We start from the raw sequence: 26,362 nt of genomic DNA on the forward strand, positions 1-26,362 counted from the left end.
CCTGTGGTCAAAGAAGAGCCACCACTTACTTCCCAGGTGATATCCGCTTGACTTTGCTGCTGCTTGCCGTTTGAGGCACCACACACAGACACACACAGACACACAGACACACACACACACTCCCCCACCCCCATACTTACCCTTAAAAGAGAAGTGCAGCCGGTGTTCTCGGTGCAGTTACCCCAAGAGAGCAGCAGCCTCAAAATCAAAGTCGGGGCAGGAAATAAACACGGAGACAATTGTGTAATCAATGATTTTATCGTTGAAAATGGAAGCAAATATTTGACAGAATACTATGGCCGCTCTATAAGAGCCGATCTTGGGATAATTCACTGGTTCTCCTCTGGGTTATCACGGCTTTAAAAAAAAAAAAAGCAGCCACCCCCCCTGCCCACCCCCCAGCTTCAGGCACTGACTGTGTGTGCCTGGTTAGGCATCCGTTCACTTCAATAAGACACAAGCAACAAACGACAATCAGAACGACTTTTCCTTGCTCTCTTCCCGCCTCAGCATGACCTTCCTAGCACCCTGCCTCTATCAGCAATCAGGTCTGTGCCCCAGTCTTACAACGGAAGCGTCCGGAAGACTGGATGGAACAACACACAGCTCTCGGCAGCCAACTCGCTCCACACATCTCCTCACCCTCGGCCTCTGGGGCCAGCCTTCTCCACGAGGCTCCAGAGCCACATAGCCAGCCTGGCCGAGTCCCATCCCCCTCTCCTGCACAGACCCAGGGCTCTCTCCCCACCAACACCAGGGGCCAGGGAAGCTCCCTGCACCATCCCCACCCAACCCGAGACCCTCAGGCCTTCCACAGAAGCCTTCAGCTATACACAACAAGACAGACAATGGGAGCCCAGGCCTCAGCTGCCCCGAGGCTTAGGGAGCCTGACGCTTGCCCCCCTGGGAAAGGCTGGGCATGCCAGCACATGCAGGGCTGCAGGTGGGAGAAGGGCTGAAGGAGGGGCCCGCCTGGACCCCAGACAATTTACTACTCTTGTCTGTCACAGACCACTCACTTCAACATGCACCAAGCACCGTCTGTCCACGGGTCTCAGAAGCTTAATGGGAAATATGTCTGAAATAGAGAGGGAGGGGAAACAGAATGCGGGGGGAGGGGGCCCTGAGTACAGTCACTTTGTATGTGTGGACTTCACAAAGGGAAGGGCGCTTTGTTAGTGGAAAGACAATCTTTTTTTTTTCTCTGGCATGGCATCAGAGCAAGACTGGGAAACAAGAGAAAAGGCAAGCCTACAGGATCCACGCTCCCCTTCTGAGCACGGCCCACGTCCTCGTCCTGGGGCGCCGCCCGCCGAGCACTAGCCCCGGGCCCGAAAACATGATGCTTCAAGTAAGAAACGGCCAAGATGCCAGCAGCCAGGCCAGTCTGGACAGAGCTGCCTCCCCAGAGCCCAAAGCCCGGGACGACCCAACGCCAAGTCCAGCAGCAGCCCGACGTCTAGAGGAGGCGAGATGAGGGGATCCGGCCCGGCTTCACCCTAAAGGAAACAAGAAAACCCAGGTGGGGGAGGCCAGGCCGGGCCGCCCTCAGGATCGCTCAGGGCTTCCTTTTGCAAAGTCTGACTCCCTTCATGCCACAGATGAGGCAGCACAAAGTGGCTTCTGCTCTGATTGTTCTAAGATGAATGTTTATATAAAATAATATTTTATCTTCATTTTATAAACATACACAGTGCTGTCCCTTTCAAATTAAGGAAAAATACACACACACAAATACTGCAAAGTAGCAAAATACAGAGGGAAAAAAAGCTCCTTTTGGTTTTGGCAAGTTTAAAAAAACAAACTCTAAAGAGCGACGTGGCATCCATTGGTCCCTGTTCTGCAATGACGACAACGACAATAACAATAAAAAGAGGCCTGGGCACAACACTGAATCTGAATGGTCTGGCTTCCAAAACTCGGAATATCTGGAACTTTAAAAGTAGCACTTTTTTTTTGTTTCTTTAAGTTCAACAAACAGTCACGGAACACTTAAAACATCAGAAAGGCTTTTGATAAAAAGCTCCACTTTTTAAATGGCGGCTCCCTGGCGCCAGCTGTGGGAGCGCGGCCAGTGGCTGGCAGTCTCCCCCCAGTGCCTCCCGCCTCCCCCCCACCTTCCCGGCTCCTCTGCCTTCATGCGGCTATCTTTGCCATCTGCTGCTCCAACTTGGAAATGCGCTCGTCTTGACTGCAGATCGTGTCTTTGATGGACTTGATCTCTTTTAGGATCTCATCCAACTTGGTTTCGTTTTGCTAAGGAAGGAGAAGACAAAAAGGAAGCTTGTAAGGGCAACTGACCACAAGTGAGTATTAGGAACATGATCTCATGAATGGGAAAGAGCCCCACTCCTGAAATTCAAGTGGTCCCTGTGGCCTTGTGGAAACTCAATGACTACGGTTAAGTCTTTAAAGGTTAGGATGAGAACACAGGGAAAATTGTTTTCAGAACTCAGGAGTAAATCCCAATCAAGTGTCTGGGTTTCTAACAGCACCCCACCCCCCAAATCTGGCTGTCAGATACAGGGACCTAAGCTACACCTTCAGGATTCATATTCCTTTTCTTCCTTCTGCATTCCTGCTCTCTCTCCCACAAGGCCTCCCAAAGGTGGGAAGGGGCTCTGCATCCCCCAAGGTCTCTGAGACCAGGATGTCAGTAATCAGGTTTCTCACCAGGGTGGCCACAGCCTACCTGCAGGTCTGTCAATGACTGAGCTACCAGGAGGGCAGGTGGGCAGGCAGGGGTGGAGGGAGCAAAGTCCCCGCAGAAAAGAGGGCACCTGGTCGGGATTCATGGCAACAATGAGAAGTGCAGCTGTGGGGCTCAGGTAGCTGGGGCTGGTCCCCTGAGCTCCCTCACTCTCCTAGAGCCTCCCGCTTCGCAGAGGCAGGGGTGACCAGCGCCTCGTTAGTCACACCAGAACCCGATGGAGCAGGGCAACGTGGGGGAGGGGCTGCACCCACTCATCCACCAAGGAGACGAGAGAGAACCAGAGCTCCTTTCAGACCTCTCCCACAAGAGAACACGCCTCCCAGTCACCAGAACGACTCAACTGAAGCCGCGGCTCTGACGCCTGACAAAGACGCTGGTTAGTTCTGAGGCCTGGGCTCTGGAAGACCTCACTTCACCACTGCCTGCCTTTGCTCCCTCATCTGTAAAATGGGGGTGTTGGATCTGATGGCCTGCCCAGCCCTCCTGGTCTAAGGGGGGGGGGGCTGTCCCGCACAGCCCGGCCAGGCCCCCTCCATTCACTCACCACGGTGCCCACGCCGTCGGCCACGCCCTTCGGGGGCCCATCAGGCTGCCTTTCTTGTTGACCGAGGGCTTGTTGTCCAGCAGGTTCTTCTTGACCACCTTGAGGTCGCGGTTCTTTCCGGGAACGTAGCCGTGCTTCAGGGAAATGAGGAGCGGGTCAGCATTCCTGCCCTCAAACCATTCCTCTGCCTCCAGAGAGGCCTCGGGTCCTGCTGTGTCTGGATACAGGTCATCCTGGAAAAGGTCGGACTGCAAGAGAGCAAGGCAGGTGAGCCGAGAGGCGAGGTGGGGCGGGCATCTTACCCCCACTGCCTGGAAAACAGCCCCTTACCTTCCTCGGAACAGTCATGATAATGGGCTCACACTTTCTCTCATGAAGTTTGAAGAATCTTCAAAGAAAGGAAGAGAAGGATGTTAAAGAAAGGGAGGCTGACACTCCATCCGGAGCTCCCGCCATGCTGGGGGGAGGGCGGCAAGGCTGGTGGCAGCGCCATTCCCATCCCACAGACGGTAAGTGGGGGAGGGGGGGAGCTGCAGCTCCCAATCCAGGATTTCTACAAAGCCCTGTGCCTGCTCAAGCTTTCCTGATGCTTACAGACACACACAGTAGGTCAAAAAAGCCCCAGTAAGTCATTCATCACCCTGACCACCAGAGCTCTCCAGGGTCACCCCCAGCAATGCATACGGGGAGCCTGCACTGACCGATGGCTAACAAGGGGCACAAGAAAACAACACTTCTATGCGGGGTGGCACTGCTCCGGGTACCGACGAGGACAATGGCTGTTTGACAAGTGAGCCCCACGCCCAGAAATGTGACCCTCTTTTTAGTGTGACCACAGCGAGGTGCCTCCCGCCGAGCCCGTCTGGACCTCCCACACAGGCAGAGGCCTCTCTGTGCCCACAGCTCCCTGCTTTCAATCCTGAATTCCAGCCCAAAGCTGCTCTGAGGTGGTCAGGGTCCAGCTGGTCACGCTAGCTGATGCCATCAGAAAGTAAATGGGGCCAGGGTTCAGGCCAGCAGGCCAGGCACATCTAACTGGCTCCTCTTCTGCCGATGGCATCTAGAACCACGCCCTCAGCTCAGCCAGTCTGATCCACCTAGGCCCCTCTCTCTCACCTTCTATTCAAAGAGCTACCATGTATCTGGTGCTGTAAAGCTGGTAAAGCACTTCACACACGCAACAACCCTGGGAGGAGGCCTTCTTCTGAACTCCATTTACAGACGAGGATATTGAGGCAGAAAGAGATTAAGTGACTTGCACGGGGTCACACACCTCGTGTAAAATGCCAGATCTGAACCCGGATCCTCCTGCCTCCATGCTTGGTCCTCTACCCACTTTACCTCCCGCCTGAATATGTACCATGGTTTTCAGTGTCCCTATTTCATCTGACTACAAAACCACAGCCGGTGGCACAATGGAGAGAGCACCAAGACTGGGGTCTTGACCTCTGCCTGCCTCAGTTTCCTCACCTGTAAAATGGAGATAATTACAGCATTTACCTCCCAGAGATAATCATTGTAAGTTGCTTAGCCCAGAGCTCCACACACAGTAGGCGCCTCGTAAATGTTGGCTAGCTGGCCGTTACAAGCACCCTGAGGCCAAGGACCGTGGCTCATCCCATCCTCCTCAGCCAGCACCCTGGGCATGTCACTAGTACTCAACGTCTGGTGAATTCATGCTTGAGAACCAATGAGGCAGAGCAAAGCTCTCACGTGTGATTAACCAAGCTTAGACAAGAAAGAACACCACCTGCCCCGCCCGCGAAGCCTGGAAAGCCGTTCACCGCACGGGACAACACGTGCCTCAGCGCCTCTCACCTGGCGATCTCACACTTGTTGACGTCGAGCCCTCTCTTGGGCATGTACCCCATTCCCCTCTGAGGCTCTTTGCTGCTGAAAGTGTTGAGGTAGTGGACATAGGGGGATTCATCTGTGATCTCAAAATAGCGGATGCTGCTGTCACCCTGCAGGAAGGCAAAAACAGCTCACTGTATCCACCAGTGGGTAAGAGCCCACAGCAAACACAAGCGAGGGAAGCGGGCTGCCACTTCTTCCTCTCCTCCAGGGCCATGGCAGCCCGGGCCTGTCCTCCGAGGCCTAGTCCTTAGGGAAGAGGCTCAGAACCAGGCCGCAGAAGAGCTGATGGGAAGCAGCACTGACTGGGAGCCTGTGGGACAGGAAACTGAGGGTGGGACACATTCCTGTCTTAAAAAAAGAAAAGGACAATCATGGCTGGTAGCATGGAAGAGGGACTGTCCTGCTTGGCCACTGAGCCTAGGGCTGACGGTGGATGGAGATCAGGAGTAGATACCACAAGAGTCCCATCCTCAGGCAGTGAGATCCCCATCCCTGGAAGGGGAGGGGCAGGGATTCATGTGCAGGGTGGCGCTAAACTGCACCAGCACCGACATTCTCGCGAGCGCAGTCTCCACGTGCTTCAGGTGAAAGAAGAAAGGGTACTGCTATCTCCCACAGGCCGACCTGGCCAGCGCACGGGATGACTGCCACGCTACACACGCCAGTAGATTCCAAGACAACAGTTTTGTACTGTAGTTCAGTTCCCATCTGGGACTTCCAAAATAAAGAGGATGAAACATCAACGCACAAATAAAAATTCAAGATGGGCGGAATATGATCAGACCACCCCAGGTCTGGAAGCCCAGGAGCACAATCAACAGATCAGCCTCTCTTAACTAATGGTGACTTACTTGCATTACCACCCCCATCTTACAGATTTGAAAACTGAGGCTCAGCTTATTGAAACTGACACACTGTGGGTCAAGTTTAGAGCAGGGACTCCCCTCGCTGGCCTCTAAGCAGCTGGTATGGCTAACCAAAAAGTGAATCAGATGGTGATGAGGGCAAGAGTGGGACAGGGAAGAGAAGGGAGCTCCCGACAACACGAATAAAGCTGCTGAGGATCCCAGGGGAGAGGGCTCCAGAGCCACAGAGGAAGGAAGAGAGAAGGCTCCCCTTCACCAGCCCTGACCCTCAGGCCCGAGCTGGCTCCTCTCTACCCACTGTCTTCCTCCTTCCATCCATCAGCTTCTTGAAGGCAGGCACTCTCTCTTTTGTATCCCAGTGCCTAGCACACAGTAACCTTGAATACTTTCAAAAAGAACTAGAAATACTTTCCCAACAAATCATAAAGACATATGAGAAATTGCTCATCTTGGGCCAGGCGGCTGGTGAAGTCGGTGGGAGCAAAGTTCAGACACAGGCACTTAGTAATAACAATGAGCCTTCTCCATGTACTATCTGCCAAAGACAAACAGCTGCTGCCCCTGAGAAATGAAAGCCAATTTCTGCACCATGCTCAGTCACTGCGAAAAGGAAGAAACGGAGAGCCGCCAACCACCATCCACAGAAGGGGAGCTGCTGACACTAAGAAATGATCTGGAGGAGCTGGGAAGAATTAATTTCTTCCGGTTTAAAAGAAGAGTCACGATTCACCCAGAAGGCACACAAGACTGTAATAATCACAGCTCCCATTTGTACGGGGTTTTAAGGTTGGCAAAGTGCTATGTATGTATTATCTTACTTGACTCTCACAACAACCTTGAGAAGTGGGTGGTGTCATCCCATTTTACAGATGAAGAGACTGAGGCAGACAAAAGTGAAATGACTTGCCCACTGTCTCTCACCTAATAAGTGGCAGAGGTGGGATTTGAACTCACATCTTCCTGACTCCAGGCCCAGGGCTCACTCCCATTCTAGGGCCCTTCCCCTCTGGCTGTGTTTCTGATTTTGTGTACTTCCACCCTGACGCCTCCTTCAGTGCCTGGGGTCTCCTCACCCTCTCCCATGCTGGACCCCTTCTCTCACTGGATAGTTTTTTCGGCGCCCCCATTTTTGGAGAGGAGCTCAGGCCAGCCACCCTTCATTGGCTCTCCAGACCGCAGCCCTGTGCGTCTGGTCACCTTCAACATCCCTGCCCCCCTTTCAGCTCCTCCTCTTCATGCGTGGCCTTTCCCCATCAGAATGTCAGCTCCACTCAGGCAAGGCCGCTCTCTTCTGTACCCCCAGGGCCCAGCTCGGTGCCTGGCATGCCACAGCACTCACTAAATGCTTGTGGCTTTGGCTGGTCCCTGGGGCACTGTGGTGCCACCCATGCACACACGTTATTCTCAAGAGGAACTCCTGAGGCAACAGGATGAAATGCTGTCTAACCGAGGGCCAGGCGATGGATTCCTGCGCTGCGTGTGACACACAGAGCCCTCCCCCTCCCAGTCACACTGGGACCATCGGCAGCGAAGACGCACGGGGCTGCCACGGCCCAAGACACGTGCCTGTTCCAGTGGGCATCACCACAGCCCTCCTCCTGCCTTTCCCTTGGCTTTTAAAAGCAGATTCACACTCCCTTCCAAGGTGTGCTCACGCTCCCTTCGCTGAGGGCCCGCCCCAGCTCAGGCAGTGACAACACGCATGGTGGCGCCGGTTACCTTCCCACATAAGTAGATGATGCTGGTGTCAGGGTCATAGAAGGGCAGTAACACGCCATTGCTGGTGTCCATTTCATGAAGGGCAATAGGTTCTTGCATGTTTTTCTGCAAGTAAACGTGAAGAAGGTTAACAGTTGATGTTAAGGCACCACGTTCTGAGCTAGAGAAGATGGCAGCAGACTTCAGGTATGTGACCGGTTCTCATGCAAAAGAGGAATCAGACTGAAATCTGGGACCCTTTCCCCCCTCTCAGCCTCAGTGTCTTCATCCATAAAATGAGCCAGCTAGACCAGATGGCCTTCTGAGCTCCTTCTAATTCCATGACCACGTGCATTACAGAGAGCTCAACTCTGGCCACACTGGTGGTAAGGTAGTAAGTTCCTCATCACTGAAGGTCTTCAAGCACAGGTGAATGACCACTTTGCCAGGGCTGGTGAAAAGGGCCTCATCATTCAGCTAATTTAACAGTTTTCTGCAGTAAAGAACTCTGCTAATAAATGCTGGTTGTATGCTCTAGGTGCTGGGGGATGGAGACCAAACAGTCCCTAATGTCAAGGACTTTATTTTCCTGGAGATGTTGTGGGGCTGGAGCAGGGGACTTGGGAGGTTCCTGCTTAAGTCAAGGGTGAGAGGAAGGGCCACTGTCGCCACCCATCATACAACCGGGCATACACATACAAACCACAGAGGTAAACATTCGGCCTGGGAAGGGTCTTACCGGACTCCAGAGGGCCAGCTGCCGCTCACTCATGCGGCTGAAGCCAGTGGTGAAGACGTTGCCATCTGCCAAAAAGATGGCTCTCATGGGCCGAGCTCCTTCGTGTGCCTTTTCTTTCTCCTGAAACACATTCACCAAGAAAAATCACAACACCCTCCCCAAACAGCTGCCTGGGGGAACGTGTGATCAAAAGAAGAGGGATTTGCCAGAGTCGAGTTTGCCATAACGACAGGGTGATGGGGGAGAGAAATCCGGCCCAGCACTCCTGAGGCAATCTAGCTACAAACGAGATTCCTAAGGAGCTGCTGCGCCGCTCAAAGCCTTGTGAAGGCGGCACAGCCGAGCTACAAAACTGGAGCCTGCCCAGCACTGCCCTGGGCCCCCCCGCCCCCGCGCACGGAGGAGAGGGTTGCCGATAGCACTAAATTCCTCTCACAATGGGGCATGGTTTACTTTGCTTCATTCTGTTCAGTGCAACTTTACCCTGAAATGTGGCAAAGATGTTCAACAGTCAATAATGGAAGGGCTGTGGGAAGACACGGGCATAAAGTCACACACTACCACTAATTAGTCCGACCATTCTGGAAACAATCTGGAACTAACGTCAGAAATGTCACTAGGCCATTCCCACCCTTGACTCGGGGATCTGAGGGTGTCAGAGGCAGAAAGAAGGGCCCATAGAGACCAGAATGGTCATAACAGGTGGTCCTTAATCAGGGGCATCTAAACACACCACACTACAGAAAGACAATCAATAGAAGATCACTGTGCTGGGGGAACGAGGCATTCAGAGACACAGAGGAAGTCTGGGACACACTGGTGCATGACTGTCCCAGAAGAACAACACCATGGCTCTAATGAGACCAAACGGATTGACGTTGGACCAGTGCTTCCGCTGGGGTCTGGAGGTTTGGGTGGTTTTTTCCCCCTATCAAATGGTTTTCTTTGGGGATATGGGGGGGTTTCAACTGGGAGGCAGGCTGAGTTCATAAGAAGTTATTATAATGCAAAAACAAGACACAAATAAAACTTTAAAAGATTTTCCTAAACCATAAGAGAGGAAGGAGCACTGAGTGACCCGATCGGCCAGCATTTCGGACATCCACAGTCTCCTCAGCCTGAAGCAGGGAAGCCAGGAGGCATTACTGTCCCACGGGATTGAGACTGAGCACGCTAAGGGAGGAAAGTCCGACTGTCTCTCAGGCTGGTTTCCACTTGTGTTACTATGATGATGCCAGGTTGCCATCACTACACCAGGCAGTTTAACTGACCTTTTTAAATGGGGAAAGTACCATGGGAGATTGCTTACTGGGAAATGATTGATGGCACAGCAAAATACATCCATTAAAAATGAAGAGGGGCCACCATGAACCCTTGTCTCCAAGCCCCAGAACAAGGCCGAAACACTGCCCCAGAGCCCCAGCCCCCAGTACTCACAGCCACAATCTCTTGCTTCCTGGGATCGATCACTCTCACTTTTTTGTCTTTGGAGGCCGTACATATCAGACTGCCGTTCCGGTTCCAGCTCACATTATAGATCATGTCTGAGTGCATGTCATCCAGGGTTATGAGGGCTTCCCCTGTCCCCACGTTCCAGATGATGATGGCATTATCACAACCTGAAGGAAGAAATGTCTTCCATTAAAGAGTGAACCCACTTCATGGAAAACCCAAGCAGAACAGGAGGGTTACAGGAACCGAAAAGGGGAAGGGGAAGGGACTGGCTGGCCAAAGCCAGCTCCATCACCAGGCTCTGTGCCTCTATTTCTCCAACTGTAAAAACAGACGGTGTGAACTAGATGATGTCTAAGGTCTTTTCCCAACACTTTTAATTCTGTAGTTCTGGTTATTCAGGGCTCAAAACTGACTGAAAAACAAACAATGATCTTTGTGAAGGAGAAGCCAGCAACCCTTGAATCACTCAATTTTTTATTAACTCAGCTGGATGGGTTCTTGAATGACTGAAAGAGAAAGCAAGTTTTATTTTCAGAGTAAAAGAAAATTTGGAATGCTAAGAATGTGTGTGCGTGTTGGGGGGGAGAGGGGAAACAGGGGCTGAACAACCATTTGAAGCCACTCAGCAAAGGGAAAGGGGGTCTCAATCCATGATGACACTCTCAAATGAGTCCTTGGATCAGTTATTCCCGAGAATGAACGCAAGACAAAATCTTTGCAGCTATTTGATTTATGATTCACCAAGGATCTTTATCTCCAAAGAGAGGGAGAAGAAGGAGCAGGCTAATAGTACACAAGAACCCCAAAATTAATTAGTCTGGAACTGTTGGCACAGACGCCCCAAGAAAAAGCCAGCCCTGAGTTGCCTCGATTGACAAGCGTTTGGAGAGCACCCGTCATTGTGCTCAAGAGCTGGAGGGTCTGTCGTGGGGATGTGAGTACCTGTGACGGGACAATGACCAGAAAGTATTTCCTCATCGTGCATTCCACCTGCTCTGCAACACATTATGAATCCACGTAGCTCACTGGGCCCTGAGTCTAAAGGCCTAATGGCCAAAGAGGCTGGAGTCCAAGGATGGGCCTGAGAGCTGACCATGGGCTTCTGCTGCCCATCAGATTAACGCTCACCCATCTGCTCCCTGCCCGTGTCTGACCTGAATGGCCACTAAGGACAGGGGAATGGTCAGGAGGGAATCCCACCCCTGGAATTCTCTCTTTTTAGACCAAGTGTCTGGGTCAAGCCCAGGATGGGCTCCAAGACTTCACCATGAACTCTTCATTTCATATCTCAATGGCTTTTTTTAGTGTCTTTCTCAAAAAACATTAAGCAAAATAATGTAAAACCTGAAAGGAACAGAAAAGCACCATACAAGATTTGGAAAAAAGGAATTCTGGGTGTCACTGCCTGCTAACCTGGATTGCCCACCTAAGTAAGAACGAATCTCCAAGGTTCAGTGATAAAGACAACCTTAGGAGAACTCATCGGGGCTTTCCTGTAAGGTCAGGGGCAGCTAAGCAATTCAGCAGATAGAACACCGGACCTGGAGTCAGGAAGGCCCAAGTTCATATGTGGCCTCAGACACTAGCTATGTGACCCTGGGAAAGTCATTTCATCTGTTTCCCTCAGTTTCCTCATCTATAAAATCTACAACAATAGCCCCTATCTCCCAGGGCTGCTGTAAGGATTAAATGAGATTATGTTTGAAAAGAGTTTAGCAGAGTGCCTGGCACATAGGAAGTTACATACAAATGTTAGCAATTATTCTTTTTCTTACTGGTGAAAATACACTTTTCTCCTACACTACTTCCCCCCAAGATTTCAAAAAATATTCGAACAAAAGTTCATGTAAGAGATTAGGGGATCACTGAGGGCACACAAAGGGCTGGTGGTCCAAAAGCAGACCCACGGGGCAACAGGCAAGAACACAGGAGCCTCGCTGGAAAAGAACACTCTCAATTAAACAGAAGCTGCCTCACCCCTCATCTCTTACATCAGGCTCAGCATTCTGAAAGTACAAACGTTATGTCAACCTGCAGCGTGCTGCACTCGGAGGAGAACTCAAGTCTGCCCTCTGACTCTGTGGTGCCCTCATCGAGGCCTGGGCACCCCCGAAAAGCATCCCCTCCCAAGTCAGAGCAGCTGCCCTTCGGGCTGCAGGCCTTCTCTCCTCACCCCCACCTCCCAGAATCCCTCTCTTCAAGATGCATCTTAGAGGGAGGCTAAGTGGTGCAGTAGATAGAGTACCAGCCCTGGAGTTAGGAGGACCTGAGTTTAAATAGAGCCTCAGACACTTGACACTTCCTAGCTGTGTGACCCTGGGTCAGTCACTTAACCCTAACTGCTTCACCAAATAAAAAAGAAAAAAAAAAGAACGCATCTTGAATACCATTTTCTACATAAAGCTCTCCTGATGCCCCTGTAAGTCCCCTCCCCACCTGCTCATGCCCTCCTTCTCTCCCAAACTTCTTTATATTGAGGTGCTTTGCATCTCCTCTGTGTCTACTGAGAGATGTCCAAAGCTGCCTCCCCTGAGAGGGGAGCTTAGTGTGTGTCTCCCCTACCAGATTCAGGGCTCTTTTGCCTCCTTCTGTCTCCTGGCACATGGCAGGCACTCCTAACTAACCTGCCCACACTGTCCGTACTACACAGGGTGCAGAGTTCCTCAGTGTCGTGACCAAAAGGCATTTCTTCCTCTTCCAATGCCTCATGGGTAGACTGGAAGTGCCCGCAGATTACTAGGCTGTGTCAGTAGGAGAGGCAGCACGCTCCCCTAGGCTGGAAAAGTTCTGAATACAGGCCTGCAGATAGGAAGGGGAGCCATCAGGAGACAAATTTCTCTTGGCCACAAACCTCAGCCCTGTGCAGCCTCCTGCTTTAGCAATGATGGAAGAAGAGACAAGGGCTATGTGGCCTTGAGAATGGTAATGCACCGTGCTGACTAGAGGTCTGGACGGGGATGATGGACCAAAAGACAAAAGCCAACAAGAAGGGCCCAGGCCGGAAGGGGAGGACTGCCAGAGGAGGCCTTTAGCAAGGGCGGCAGGAGAGCTGCGTGTACCTGCGCTGAGCAGAACGTTGCGTGCGGTCGGATGCCACGCCACTATGCCCACTCTCTTGGAATGGCCTTCCAAAATCACCACGGGTTCGGTCAGAGAAAGAGTGAGTCCATTTTCTGGGATCTGCCAGACCTGTGCAAGGAAGAAAGGAACAGAAACACTCAGAATGCCATCTACTGCCAACAAGGCTCCCTTGATTGCCCCTTTTCAGCACAAGCGGAGCAACCAGCAGGGCAGCGATACGGTGAGGTTATTTTTTCCAGTACCACCATGGCACTGGAACGCCCCACCAGAATGTGGCCCATAGAGCACCCAGGCCTCTTCCTGCTTCATTTACTACTAGTCAGGCAATTACCCAAGAGCATTCTGCTCAGCTACGGGCTCCACATCTGGAAGCCCGTGGAAATGGTGGAGAGAAGACAACAAATAAACAAAGCACTAAAAGATAACAGCGCTTGCTCTCCTGAAAGAGGAGCTAGGGCTGGACGCTACAGAGGGCAAGGCCCAAGCCCCCTATGGCTGGCGTGATAGCACACCTCTAAGTAACACTGTGCAGCCTTCGTCAATATGAAGCAACAAGACTGCGATGCATTGGGTTAAAAGCAAAACAAAACAATAAAGGCCAAGAAATTACTGTACAACGATCACTAGCGTACGTATGGTTTATTTATACTTCAACTAAAAGTGTGCCAGGGACACAAATAAGAAAAATCCAGTTCCCTGCTCTCAAGGAGCTTACAATCTGACACTTCACATTTCCAGGATTTCCTGAGCTGCAGTCTCCCTTCCACTGACATACGGGACAGTCCCTATTAAAGCCTTAGTTGGTGGGGGCTCTTCACGAGCTTCTGTGGCTGAGAAAGTCGATCATCATGCAGCCAGCCTGGTGCCCAGAGAGAAACCCCCAAAGCCCTCAAGAGAATACGCATTCCCTGAGGTACTTAATAAATAAGTTCAACCCAGCACCCAGTAGGCCTAATAAACTCTAGCTGACTGAATGGACAGACTGGACTGGGGAAAGTCTTCTAGGCTCACTGCAAGACTGCAAAGTCGCTGCTATCACAATGAAGCTCCAGGAGTCCATAAAGGAGGAGAAAGAGGACCAGTCATTTCCCACAAGGCCATAAGAACCAGGGTTTCAGGCCTAGGTCTGCCAGTCACTCTCTCAGCCAGTGAGCAAGCTGTCATCCTTCTCTGGCCTACGTTTTCCTCACCTCACCCTTCCAAGGTTACTGATCTCAGATTTTGTGGCCTCCAGGAGCTAAAAAAAGAAACAGGCTCTAAGTGGCATGACAACTTCATGTAGACACAAGGAAGACCCTGCTGATAACTAATGCCTGTTTCAAACCGATGGCATTTCCCTTTAGGGGAAATCTATCTTCAGATGGCCTTGTCTGTAGACAGGTGTAGCTAGGTATTCAGATGGGAGACACTCTAGATACCCCTTCTGGAGCTACTACTGTCTCATGAACATTAAACTAAAAAGTCCCTCACTCTAAAATGTGGGAAAAGTCTAGAGTTAATCTGATTCCTCATTTTTACAGCTAAATTCTAGCTATGCTGCAAAACAGGCCCCACTTGCCATCTGTGACCCTGAGTAGGGCTTCTTGTCACTCATTTCCAAGAGCAAACATGGTTCCCTTTGACCTCTCCCTCTCTTCCCATCCAGGAAATTTACTAAGACAAATGGTGTCCTGGCAAAGAGCATATCCCTTGAGGGGCTTGGTACCTCTGCCACGGCCACCTCATCCCCCTCCTCCAGGCCAGGCAGCCCCTGCAGTGTGTTGTATTCAAGCTTCGGCCTCCGTTCTTGCTGATCGTTTCCTGGTGCAGCCTCCTCCATGCTGACCTGTCACACAATGCCAGCGCTGCCTCTTACTTAGTGGATGAACCACTGAGGGAGTTTCAGAAAGCTTAAGTGCCCAAGGCTGCCAGTGCAGAGTAGGGTCTTCTGATCCCCAACCCTGTACTTGCTCTTACTCAAAGGACAGCAAAGAGCAGTGCCTTCGGAGGGTTGGAAGCCATGGGTTCAAATTCTTTGCCAGATGCTTATTAGCAGTGTAACCCTGGCCAAGGTGCCGCACCTTGGAGATGACTTCCTTGTCTGAAAAATGGGAAGAACATTTGTCTCGCAGGACAGCGTGGGGCATCGTGAGGCAACGTGTACAATGAGGGTCACAGTATCTACAGACACAGAGGCCTTGAAAAAAGCAGGCTATTTGTTGTGTACAAGGCTCTGACCAAGATCCTTTCTTGGGGGGCACTGCCCCATGAGACTTGCCATAGGGCTCTTCTGAAGAAGAGGGTGAAATATGGAAGAAAACAAATGTACAGGCACCAAGGTGGCGGAGCAGATAGAGCTCCAGGCCTGGAGTCAGGAAGACTCATTTTCCTGAGTTCAAATCTGGCCTTAGACACTTACTAGCTGTGTGGCCTTGGGCAAGTGTCACCCTGTCTGCCTCAGTCTCCTCATCTGTAAAATGAGCTGGGGAAGGAAGCGGCAAACCACACCAGTATCTTTGCCAAGAAAACCTCAAATGGGGTCATGAAGAGTCAGACACGACTGAAGATGACTGAACAACAAGGCCATCTTATCAAAGCATTATGCCAGCACTGGGGCAACCATGAAACATGTCTCCCATGAGCAAGCTGGGAACATCTCTGCAACATGAACCGCTAGACAAATCCGGCTCCGATTTTCAGCCTCGTCATGGCACCCCGTGCCCTCCAGGTGGCAGCAGAGCTACATGCACACTGCAGAGCTCTCCGGGTCTGGGATAACAGGCAGCACGCTCACTCTCCAAACTTACAAAAGCTAAATAAATGGGGCTGGGGATTCCCAAGATGCAGTCTGGAGGCCAAGGCACTAGCCCAGGGACACAAAAGTAGGAAGTGAAAGGACTTTCATTTCAAGTCCATACTTAAAGCCTGAGGCAAAGGCAGAAGTAAAAGTCCCTTTTTGGTTGAAAATAATTGTGGTTTACTTTAAGAACAATCCCTTGACCCAGAAGATTTTAAGGATCAACTTATAGAATCTCAAGTTCTTTGTAAAGTCAGGTTCTTAACCTGGGGTCTAGACCTTTTCATAATCGCTTCTCTGATAAGGGCATTTCAATATAACTGGTTTCCCTTGTAATTGTATGTTTCTTATTTTATATACTCTTGTCAGAAGAGACCCACAGGCTTCAGCAGACTATCAAAGGGGCCCATGTCACAAAGAAGGTTAGGAAGGCCTATCTGACATAAGTGATCCTCCCCCAGCTGAGCAGAGCTCAGCACCCTGGGGCCAGAGCCCAGGGCCCAGCCCCTATGGGACTCATCTTTGGAGCAGCCCAGTACAGCTGATTAGCAATTAGTCCATTTGATAAACACTGACAGGGCCCAGAACGTGTCCAAGAAGCCTTCCACCCAGGTAGCTCACCCCATCTGCTACATCCTCCCCCCCCCCATCAAGTCGATTAATGCCATTCTTCTGGAAGGGGCATGTCAAATTGACCATCCTCTATTTCCACCTACCGTGTACCTCAGTGACTTGCTTTCAGACCAAAACTCCATCTCCTGGCTGCTTCAATATATGTTGTTGCTCAACCGTATCTGACTCTTCATGATCCCATCTGGGATTTTCTAGGGAGAACTACTGGAGTGGTTTGCCATTTCCTTCTCCAGCTCATTTGACACATGAGGAAACTGAGGCAAATAGGGTTAAGTGACTTGTGCAGGGTCACACAGCTAGTGTCTCAGCTGGATTTGAATTCAGGTCTTCCGGACTCCAGGTCTAGCACTCTATACACTAAGCCACCTAGCTTCCCATAGGAAACTGACATATAACAATTAGGTCCCCCAGGCTTGGCTGGCTCTTTCCCTCTTCCCAAGGGCCCCTTCCCATCCTCTCAAGGAGATCTCAGCTTTCCTCCTTGGATCATCCAAAGCCTCCTCTTAGGCAGGACATCTAGGTGCGTGCCTATCCCTTCCTCTCTGTGTCCCCAAGGGGACCAGGGGGCCTGGCAGCTGACCTGACAAAGCACAACATCAAACAGAGGGAGGTGGTCAATTCCCTTGGGGGGGGGTGGAGGTACTCATGAGGAGTTTGGTTTTTGGATGCCTTGGGTACTGAAGTTGCGTGAGAACTTAGGGCCTAATATCTCTGGAAGACTGACTTCTCTTCCAAAGCTATGTGTGTTATGAAAAGCTAAGCTTGTCTATGGAGAAGCTGCAAAAAGGCACAAAGAACTGATGGAAAAAAACCAAACCACCCTGTACAGCATCAAAACCCTTTAGAACCAACCTTCGCAGGAGGATGGAGGGGCCTGATGCTCGGCCCCTAGCCCGAAGGTGGCTGGCTTTGTGGAAAGACAGTGGCAGGGCAAGGGGCCACCAGCTTTGCTGTTCTCCCAGGATCCAAAGGGCCGCGGAGCCAGTCTGTCCCCGCTGGTGCCAGCCACCATGCCTCCCCTGGCTGCCATGGTCCCCCTGCTCATATTCATCTGCCTCTCCTTCCCTGTGCTCAAACCTAACCAGGCTGGGCTGGCCACTGGGGCTTTCCAGAAATCAGTACTTAAAATGAGTTACATTTTTCAAATACATGCTTATAGTTCAGACAGAAATAGAAAAACAGCTAACAGGGAAATCATGGGGGAGAAAACTCTAGAATTTGCTGCATACAACCCCTAAAACACAGAGCAATTCCTCCTTCATGATGGAGGCCCTGGCTTTTTCATCTTTGTCCTCACTGCACAGCTTCAAACCCACAGCCTCCACGGGACAACAGAAAACACAACACTCGGCCTTGGGCCAAGTACAAGGGGCAATCTCAACACTCGTGCTGACGTTGGACGGGGCAGGTCCCAGCTCTGGGTTGTTTCCTCACCTTTTAAATGGAGACAATAAGCCATATGCTTGGTAAGGAAAGCATACTGTCAGCTAAAAAGTCACAGAGATCTAAGTTAGCACTACAAGTGCTCAAAGATCTGTGAAGCATGCTTTGGGTGGGAGTCCCCTCCCACCAACAGATCCTAACTCCTTGACATCCAGGCCCTGGTGGGTGACTCTGGCCAAGTGACACACCTGAAACCTTTTTTGACTGGTAGGATCCGGCTGAGCCCGTGGGAAGGACTTCAATAGTAATCGTTAGCAACTGACACTTCCCTACCTGCCTCAAAGGCAGGTACTACAGCAGATAAGGAAACTGAGGCAGAAGGAAGGAGGGTAAACCTGTCTTCCTGCTGGTGAGGCCGGTGCTCTCCCCACTGTCACAAGCAGCACTTCGAGGCCTCAGAGAGGCAGCCTAAAACAGAACCTGCAAGGACTGGCTTCTTCAAGCACCACATTGAAGACACAGTGGCCCTGGAGCCCAGGCAGCCTCTCCAAGTTCCAAGGCCGCTCACTAAGACTATCGGCTGCAGAGAAAGTGGGAAACACCAGGCACCGGCAAGCCGTGGTTTTTATATTTTTTAAATAAAAGCTTCATTGTATCTAAAAACGTAAACACCCATCAGACTGTGGGCCATACGAAAAACAAGCAGGGCCCACTGTGGCCCCAGGTGTGTAGTTTTCTGAACCAGCACCCCCTGTACCTGGTACACGGTAGGCACTTAATAAATGCTCACTGACGATGCACCGATGAGATCACAAGCCCAGTCCATATCGTATATGAAATTTAAGTTCTGAGATCTGTCATTCATTATTGTCGTCTCATACACATTGGATTGTAACTCCTAAAGACAGGAATTGGATATTCTTTCAGCCTGTCTCCTAGGGGGCCTGGGCACACACAAATCAAACCACAAGCATTACACAGGCGAGAGAACGCCACAGCAGGCCTGAATTTTTCGCTCTTCCACCTTCGGGGTGGGCGCCAAGCACGTTCAGGATTTCCTTCCTCGCGTGGCTCCTACTTCAAACACAGTATTTTGAGTCTTTCCTATGGAATACATCTCATTCCAGCTAAGTCCAAAAGCCTCTGTGTGTTCTAGTTTAGCGATGCCCAAGTTAATTAGCCCTGGTAACTCGAGGAGAGTGCAAATGAGGTCAAAGTCATGGCTCTGTCACTGACCTGCACGCACACCCCATCCACCTTAAAAAACACGTGGCAGAACAGGGAGCCGGAAGAAAGAAATCAGAGAATAAATCCCTTTTTTAAAAATCAACTTGCATTTTGGGGAAAAGGATAACTCTAAGAAGCTGTTCTAGAGACATGGGGGGCAGGTCACTATCATCATCTTTATCCATCAGGATCAGAGGAATCAATGAGGAGAAAACTACTCACAGCAACAGCAGCGACAAGAAAACATGAAGGGCTCCTCCAGGCTGACCCTCAAGAAATGTCTAAGCATGACTGGCTCAAAGGCTACGTTTTCCAAAACCGTTCAGATCCACCCTGCCTCTTCTCTCTCCTCTCTCTCTAGTGTGCGCGTGCGCGCGCGCACACACACACACACACACACACACACACACACACACACACACACAGTCTGATTTCCTCTTTGTATACAGACTAAACCTGTCCCAAAAAGTTATCTATTGTGAACGTGCCACTGGATTTCACACTAAGCCTGCCAGCCAAAACATAGAGAAAGAGAAGCCAAGGAGAAATCTAGAAAGATGGGGCTCCACTGCAGGAGTGATGAACAACCACACGTGTGCCATCTTGTAGCAGCTACAGATCAGTCCACTCCCCTACTGAAACTGCCACCCTTATAACCTTCCTTTGCAGTGTAAAGAGAAGTCAGTGCATTCCTAAATTACCCAAAAGATTTCTTCCTTAAAAGGGAGGGTCCAAATCTCTGAATTTGGGAAGTCAAAGGTAAGCTGAAAGTCATCAGCTACTCTAACCCTCATTTTACAGATGAGTAAGTTGAGGCCCAGAGAGTAAGAGGCAGTGATGTGCTCAAGGTCAAAAAGACAGAGGATGAGACAGGATTAACAACCAGGTCTCCTGAACTCCAGAATCCTTTCTTTCCATTGTACTAAGTATCTTTGGTTGGGAGGAAGAGACTAATTGAGAGGACAGCTGTGGGAAAAGTACAGAAATCAAATAATAATTGGCCACTTCTCAACCTTGGATGATTCCCACCATCTGCTGATTTTGCTCCTTTTGTGGGCTGCTGAATGGAGCTAAAGAAAAATGAGGAAACTGATAATTGGCTATGCTGCAAATTTATGTCACAGACTCACAAGTAGGCTCTCGCTGCTACCTGGCAATCCCTTTTCCACCCACCTCTCTAATCCACTCACTCTCCCAATCACCTCAGCTTCTCCAGATGCTTTCATCCTTCCTCAAAAGTCCCATGATCCCCCAGTTCCTCTCAAGAAGCAGTGCCTCACAGTTCACAGAAGAAAACAGGCCAATCGCTGAGATCCAATTCCACTCATCTTTTCTAGCAGACTATCCCGATTCTATCACTGACATGCCCTCTCATCACTGTTCAGTCTCCTCCCGACTACAAACACCACCCCTGTCTGCCAGATTCCTAAACAACCTTCCTCTGATCCACTGATGCAGCTCCTCCATCCTCTATCTCTTCTCCCTTTCATGGCTGAATTTCTTGAGAAGGCTGTCTATGATAGTCATCCCTCTCACTCTTCTGAACTCTCTGAAGTCTGGCTTCCTGTCCATCTACTGAAACTGCTCTCATGCTTACCAAGGATCTCCTTGCCCTGCCTACTTCACAGGCTTGTATTGTGAAGAAAGAGCCAAGTAAACTTTAAAACTGTCTAAAAATGTAAGGAAAGCCTTTTATCAACAGTAAGGTCCTACATTCACGTGACTTATTAACAAATATTTGAGTGTATAACGGAATGCGCCTCTCCAAACTTTCCAAGACCTAACAGAAGAATGCAGGCCATCCCCAGGCCAGGTGGGGGGTGCCATGGGGACTAGACGAGAATGACCTGAGCTCGTATTCCAGGGGATAGTCCTGGGTCGGCTCTGTGTCTCATGAGGTGGCAGGGCAGGGCTTTAGTGGGGGGGGGGGCAGGCGCGTTATGAACACCATTGCCAGGGCGGTCATAGTCCTTTCTGGCTGCTAGAATTCGCCAACAGCATACACTGCTGCTGCTGCTTCAAGTCAACAGACATTAGTTAGACAGCGCTCACAAGCCTCCTTTTCAGACCACAACCTGCCTGCTGTAAAGACCAGATTGTCTTTTGCTTTCTTCATATCCCTAGAACTTAGCTCAGGGCCTGGCACAGTCATTTTTCAGTCATGTCCTACCTGTCATGACCCCATTTGGGGTTTTCTTGGCAGAGATACTGGAGTGGTCTGCCATTTCCTTCTCTAGCTCATTTTACAGATGAGGAAACTGAGGGCAGCAGGGTGAAGAGACTTGCCCAGGGTCACACAGCCAGCCAGTGTCTGAGGCTGGCAGGTCTTCCTGACTCCAGGTCCAGCATTCTATCCACTGTGCTACCTAGCTGCCTGCTTGGCCCATAGCAGGTGTTTAGCAAATGCCTTTTTGACTGAGAGATGCTACTACAAAGTGATCACTTATTTTTACATTTAATTAAAACAAAGCTTTTTAAAAAGCACATTTTTTAGGAAGCTTAAAGAAACCCAAACAGCAAATCCAGAGCCTCCTCTCTTGCAGAATTCTAGATTTCTGAGGGGCAGTGAAGAAACATTTAAGTGCTTTATTTTAAAAAGTATTCATTTCCAATATTAAGCAACAAGATTTCTTTTTCATGGCTACAACAGTGATAGCATATGACTTGTAAGCAATTAAGTTAGTGAATTTAGTGTGAGGACCACAAAAAAAAAAAAAGTTAACCAAAAATCAAATGAACAGCTAAACTCTGAGCCGTACAATCTCCATCGGGGGGTGGAGGCCCTCACCAACATCCGCAGGGTGGGATTTCTCTTCCAGCTTGGCCCGGTTCAGGCACTGACTAGGTCTACCTGACCTCCTCTCTCTTTACAAACCTCTTCTGCAGCCAGCAGAACCCTGCCTTAAAGGACTCGTGTAAAACAGAAGCAGTCTTCCGGTGAACAGCAGCCTTGGCTAGCATGCCCTCACTGCAGGCGCAGTAGGTGGAGTCATCCTGGAAATGCTCCATGTAGAAAGATGGAAAGGAACTCCTCTGTGTCCAACTAGATTTCAACCAATGAGGCCCACTGAATGACGAGTAAGCGTGGGTCTGTACATACCAAGCAGAGGGGAAGGGGACCCCTCCACTGCATTTTAGGTGCGGGTCATGCATGGACCTGTCAACAACACCATGGAGCACTCTAGCGGATGCTCTGAAGACTGAGATCTCCACTGGATAGATGTGGAGAATGCCTGAGGCCACAGCCCACTGGCTGCAATGTCAGAGGCAAGAGGAGAACGTGAGGAGGGCTTCCTCACTCCAAGTCCTTATGACACACACATGCCCTTACTCCCAGTTCTTCCTATGACAGCTTTCTGGGTTCTTTATCTGTTACTGCCTCCTTCAAATGATTCCAACAAGCATTTTTTGAAATTAAAGCAAACCAATAAGTAGCTTGCAAAATGGAAAAGGGATGACAGACAACCAATTAAAGAGTCTTGGAATCACAGACCTGGCAACCTAGTATAGCAGAGAGCCCTGGGTGGCTTGAAATATATCGCTAGAACCTGTATGTACACACACCTCCAGGAAGCCTGGGGGTATAAGATACCTTTAGGTATAGGAAAAAAGTAAGGGAAAGATGGGAAATTTTTATTTAGCTTCTGCACAGAATGAGAAACGATGAGGCACACAGTGACAAATACCAGAAGCCCAGGAATAAGAGGACCTGGTCATGGGCACCTCTCTGAGCTTCAGTCTCTCACCTGTAAAATAAGCGAGCTGGACTAGGTCATCTCTTAGACCCCTTCCAGCTCTTAAAAGTCTACGCTTCTATGGGAATTGGGGAAATTTGGAACCAGAGATCTTTTTTTAAAATTTCACAATGCAAGTCTGCTTTACCAAGTAAGTATTTTCACATTAAACACCACAGTTGTGAAGTGAGAAGGCCTCCGTTCAGACCCTCCACATCTTTGGTCCCAGGTTCCCTCCTCTGCACAACCACGTGGTGGAAATGGATGGTTTCTAAAGGCCCTTTCCAGATCTAAGTCCATGAGCTATGATTTCAGAAGGAAAAATATCAATAGCATCAACATATTCTTGCAGAACCCTTGTCATACTGTGTGAAATACACTATATTTTGGGAAATGATGACTGAATGTCATCCAGTCCTGAGAAAATGGTCCCTGGGTCCCACAGCAAGTGGGCATCATCTGCCATGACATTCTAATTCAGGCCTTCTCTCCTTCTTACCACCACCACACCACACCACAGCACAGCACTAGCCTTTCCTCTTCTATGCACGTTCCCACATCCACGACCCATTTTGAGGAGGGGGGTGGGGCTAGGAAATCAGCTTCACCCACATTGGTCAGTTTGGTCTGAATTTCAGCTTGGCCCAGCTTGGGGACTAATTGTCTCTAGTCTAACCTCTACCCTTTCTCAAGTCACCAGGGTTTTAGAAAGAAAAAAGTCAAGTAGATCTTTAAAAAATTCATGCAAAGCCCTCAAAGCCCCTCAAGTATAACAGACAACACCCACAAGACAGTGCATAAGAACACACACAAACTTTTGCTAGCAAGAGAATCTAAGTTCCTCACGGGCAGATTCTGTTTTGTACCCCCTGTGCTTAGGACAGTGTCTTGTACACAGTAGGTCCTTTTGTCTGATTTGCTAAAGGAAATACAGTCCTTTTCTTTTCCCTGCACAACAATCTTGAATTACCCCTTACTGTAAATGAAACTTTGAGATAACATCTCCATACCTATTCTTTTTATTTCTTGGGGCTATCTGAACCAAAGACGCCCGAGGCCAGTTTTTTCTTGTAGCCATGGAAGATCTGTGACAATGAGCACACCATACAGTGGTGTGCCCATACATATCTGGATTCTCATTACTCAAAGTTATAATGAAGTAAAATATGGTCATTGTTTCAACTCAAAGGAAATATGCAGTGCAAGTCAGGCAGCTACTGATGGCCAAAAGCAGTAACACATCCTGGACCTGGCTTTCACACTCACCATCACTGTGCAATCCTCTGAACCACTGGCAATGACCTGGTCGTTGTGTGGACACCAGTCAATGTCGAGCACGGGTCCTGTGTGGCCACATACTGTTGGGTAGGATTTGTCAATTCTACCAGTCTACGGCAAAAGAGAGAAATACGAATTATAGACACCTTTTATTTATTTTGGATTTCCTTTATACACATCTACCCCTCCCCCTTCCCAAACTGTAACACTCTATAATTAAAGGGGATAAACCGGGCAGGGGGAGAGGAGAGAAGATACTTGACACTTGAGATATACAGTATTTAGATACGGCAAATGTCAACAGGTGAGTACTTCCAACTTCCAGTACTAGAAACCACTATGATTCTTACAAAGTCCTCAGTTCATAAGATCTCCAATGAAGACATAACAAAAAGCAGATGCTGCAACAGACACTAAGTGGTGTCCCCAAAGTTTTTACTCCAGGGACAGTAGCTCCAAAAAAGGGAGAGGGAAGCCCCATTTTATAATGATGGATGACCAACCTTTCCAGGGTCAAACAGGGGGCTCAAGCCAAAGGCCTCAGAGTCCACACTGGACCACAACTGCCATTAAATCAAACTGTCTCGCATAATGGCTAACAATGGCAACAGCTCAAAGAAATCTAAACTATAAATTCCAAGTATGTCCTTTATTGAAAATGACCAACAACAACAATGAAACCTCAATGGATTGTCACCCATAGAAGAGTTCTATCTTACAACTTACCAGAGGCTGTTGAGGACTTTAGTGTCCTCAATCATTTTTAGACAGTAAAGAGGTTCTAACAACAAAAAGGTCAAGAACTGCTGTCAAAGCTCCTAAGTCCTTTGGGAGGCAGAGCCAGCTGCTGTCCCATGACTTGTCAATGTACTCCCCTGCCCCAACCTCGCCACTCAACCCACAGACTGGAAAATCAGATGAGCAGACCATTCTACGCCTTCACCTAAATTATTGATAAAACATTAAAAAAAGCACAAAGTCAAGCACAGATCCCTGGGGTATTCCACTGGAGACTTCCTGTCACAATGACACTAAATCATTAACAATTACTTTTTTTGGGGGGGGGATGTTTGGCTAGGTAATGGGGTTAAGTGACTTCCCCAGGGTCACACAGCTGGTTAAGTGTTATGTGTCTGAGGCCACATTTGAACTCAGGTCCTCCTGAATCTAGGGCCGGTGCTCTATCCACTGCGCCACCTAGCTGCCCCCAACAATTACTTTTCTGAGTTCAACATCTAACAAGTTCTGAAATCACCTAATGGTAAAGCATCATCTGCAACAGATTATATTTTATATTGAAAAATTCTGGAAACTGATGTCCCTTTTTGCCTGGACAAGTACAGCTGAAGCTATTTAAAAACAAAACAAGCTAAAAACAGACAAAACCCAGCTTCAATTAGGAGTGAAAAGTACTACAAGAAAAGTGTCTAGTTCTGTTCTTCTAATTCAACCAGCAGAAATGCCAATTAGACGGACCAAGTGCTGTACTTCAGATGTCCTCCATTCCCTGCTGTCAAATCTCATCCAGACCGAAATGAGCTTGTGTTCCCAACAGAGGAGCATCACCATCTGCGTGCACCTCAAAGGCAACTTGTGCTCTGAAGTCAACATCCCTGCTTTAAGTTTGATGTATATTAAGACCACTGTCATCTAAGAGAAGCAATCTTATGACTAAAACAGCTAATTCTATCCATTTTAAAATAGATAAGATCAGTTAAGGTTCTTCCTGGTGAACCCTATATACCAAGGTCCCTGAAAGATCATTATGGAGGAGATAACAATACTCATTTCTAAAGGCAGCGAGAAACATATTTTAAATGACCAACTTCTAGGGGCAGCTAGGGTGGCACCATAGATAGAGCACAGGTCCTGAAGTCAGGAAGACCTGAGTTCAAGTCTGGCCTCAGACCAAACACTTGACACTTACTAGCTGTGTGACCCTGGGCAAGTCACTTAACCTCTATCAGATTATCTTTGGCAAAGATGATACTCCATTTTCCAACTACATGGTAATGTGTCAAAATGAGGCTTTCCTTCTCGGCAATTTATCAAAACTCTATAATAACTTGTATTTTCTTTTTTTTTTACTCTGTAAATAGCATCATAGTTAATAATACTGGCAATTTTCAAGATCCAATATAAAATTAAGTAGAGAAAGGATACTCCCAGTGTCTTAATTACAAAAGAATCTGGAAGCAAAATAAATCATTAGCTTCCCAAAAGCACTGCTACTTATACTTATTTATGAAGATTAATGACAGGCCCTTAGGAGAAAAATCAAACTATAAGAATCAATATCAGGAATTAAAGAGGGAGAGGAGTGGGGGCGAGGGACACAGAAGCTGTAATCTAGTGTAAATCAATAGGGATGAAGAGTG

The 26,362-nt window shown here is 49.2% G+C and overlaps 1 protein-coding gene across 1 annotated transcript in view; it reads right to left on the bottom strand.

The window, feature by feature from the left end:
- Positions 1-239: 239 nt before the first annotated feature.
- The window catches only part of CORO1C (coronin 1C), a 105,476-nt gene continuing 79,353 nt past the window's right edge, over positions 240-26,362 (bottom strand). The window contains 11 exon segments of the mRNA XM_021007936.2: positions 240-1,499; positions 2,118-2,256; positions 3,258-3,289; positions 3,292-3,505; positions 3,588-3,645; positions 5,076-5,221; positions 7,700-7,804; positions 8,418-8,537; positions 9,855-10,036; positions 12,932-13,061; positions 23,973-24,095. Coding sequence (XP_020863595.2) covers positions 2,137-2,256; positions 3,258-3,289; positions 3,292-3,505; positions 3,588-3,645; positions 5,076-5,221; positions 7,700-7,804; positions 8,418-8,537; positions 9,855-10,036; positions 12,932-13,061; positions 23,973-24,095 — 1,230 coding nt within the window. The 3' untranslated portion in view covers positions 240-1,499; positions 2,118-2,136.

The sequence above is a fragment of the Phascolarctos cinereus genome, unplaced genomic scaffold (genome assembly GCF_003287225.1).
Source record: "Phascolarctos cinereus isolate Bilbo 61053 unplaced genomic scaffold, phaCin_HiC Scaffold_4;HRSCAF=312, whole genome shotgun sequence".
NCBI classification, from domain to species: Eukaryota; Metazoa; Chordata; class Mammalia; order Diprotodontia; family Phascolarctidae; genus Phascolarctos; species Phascolarctos cinereus.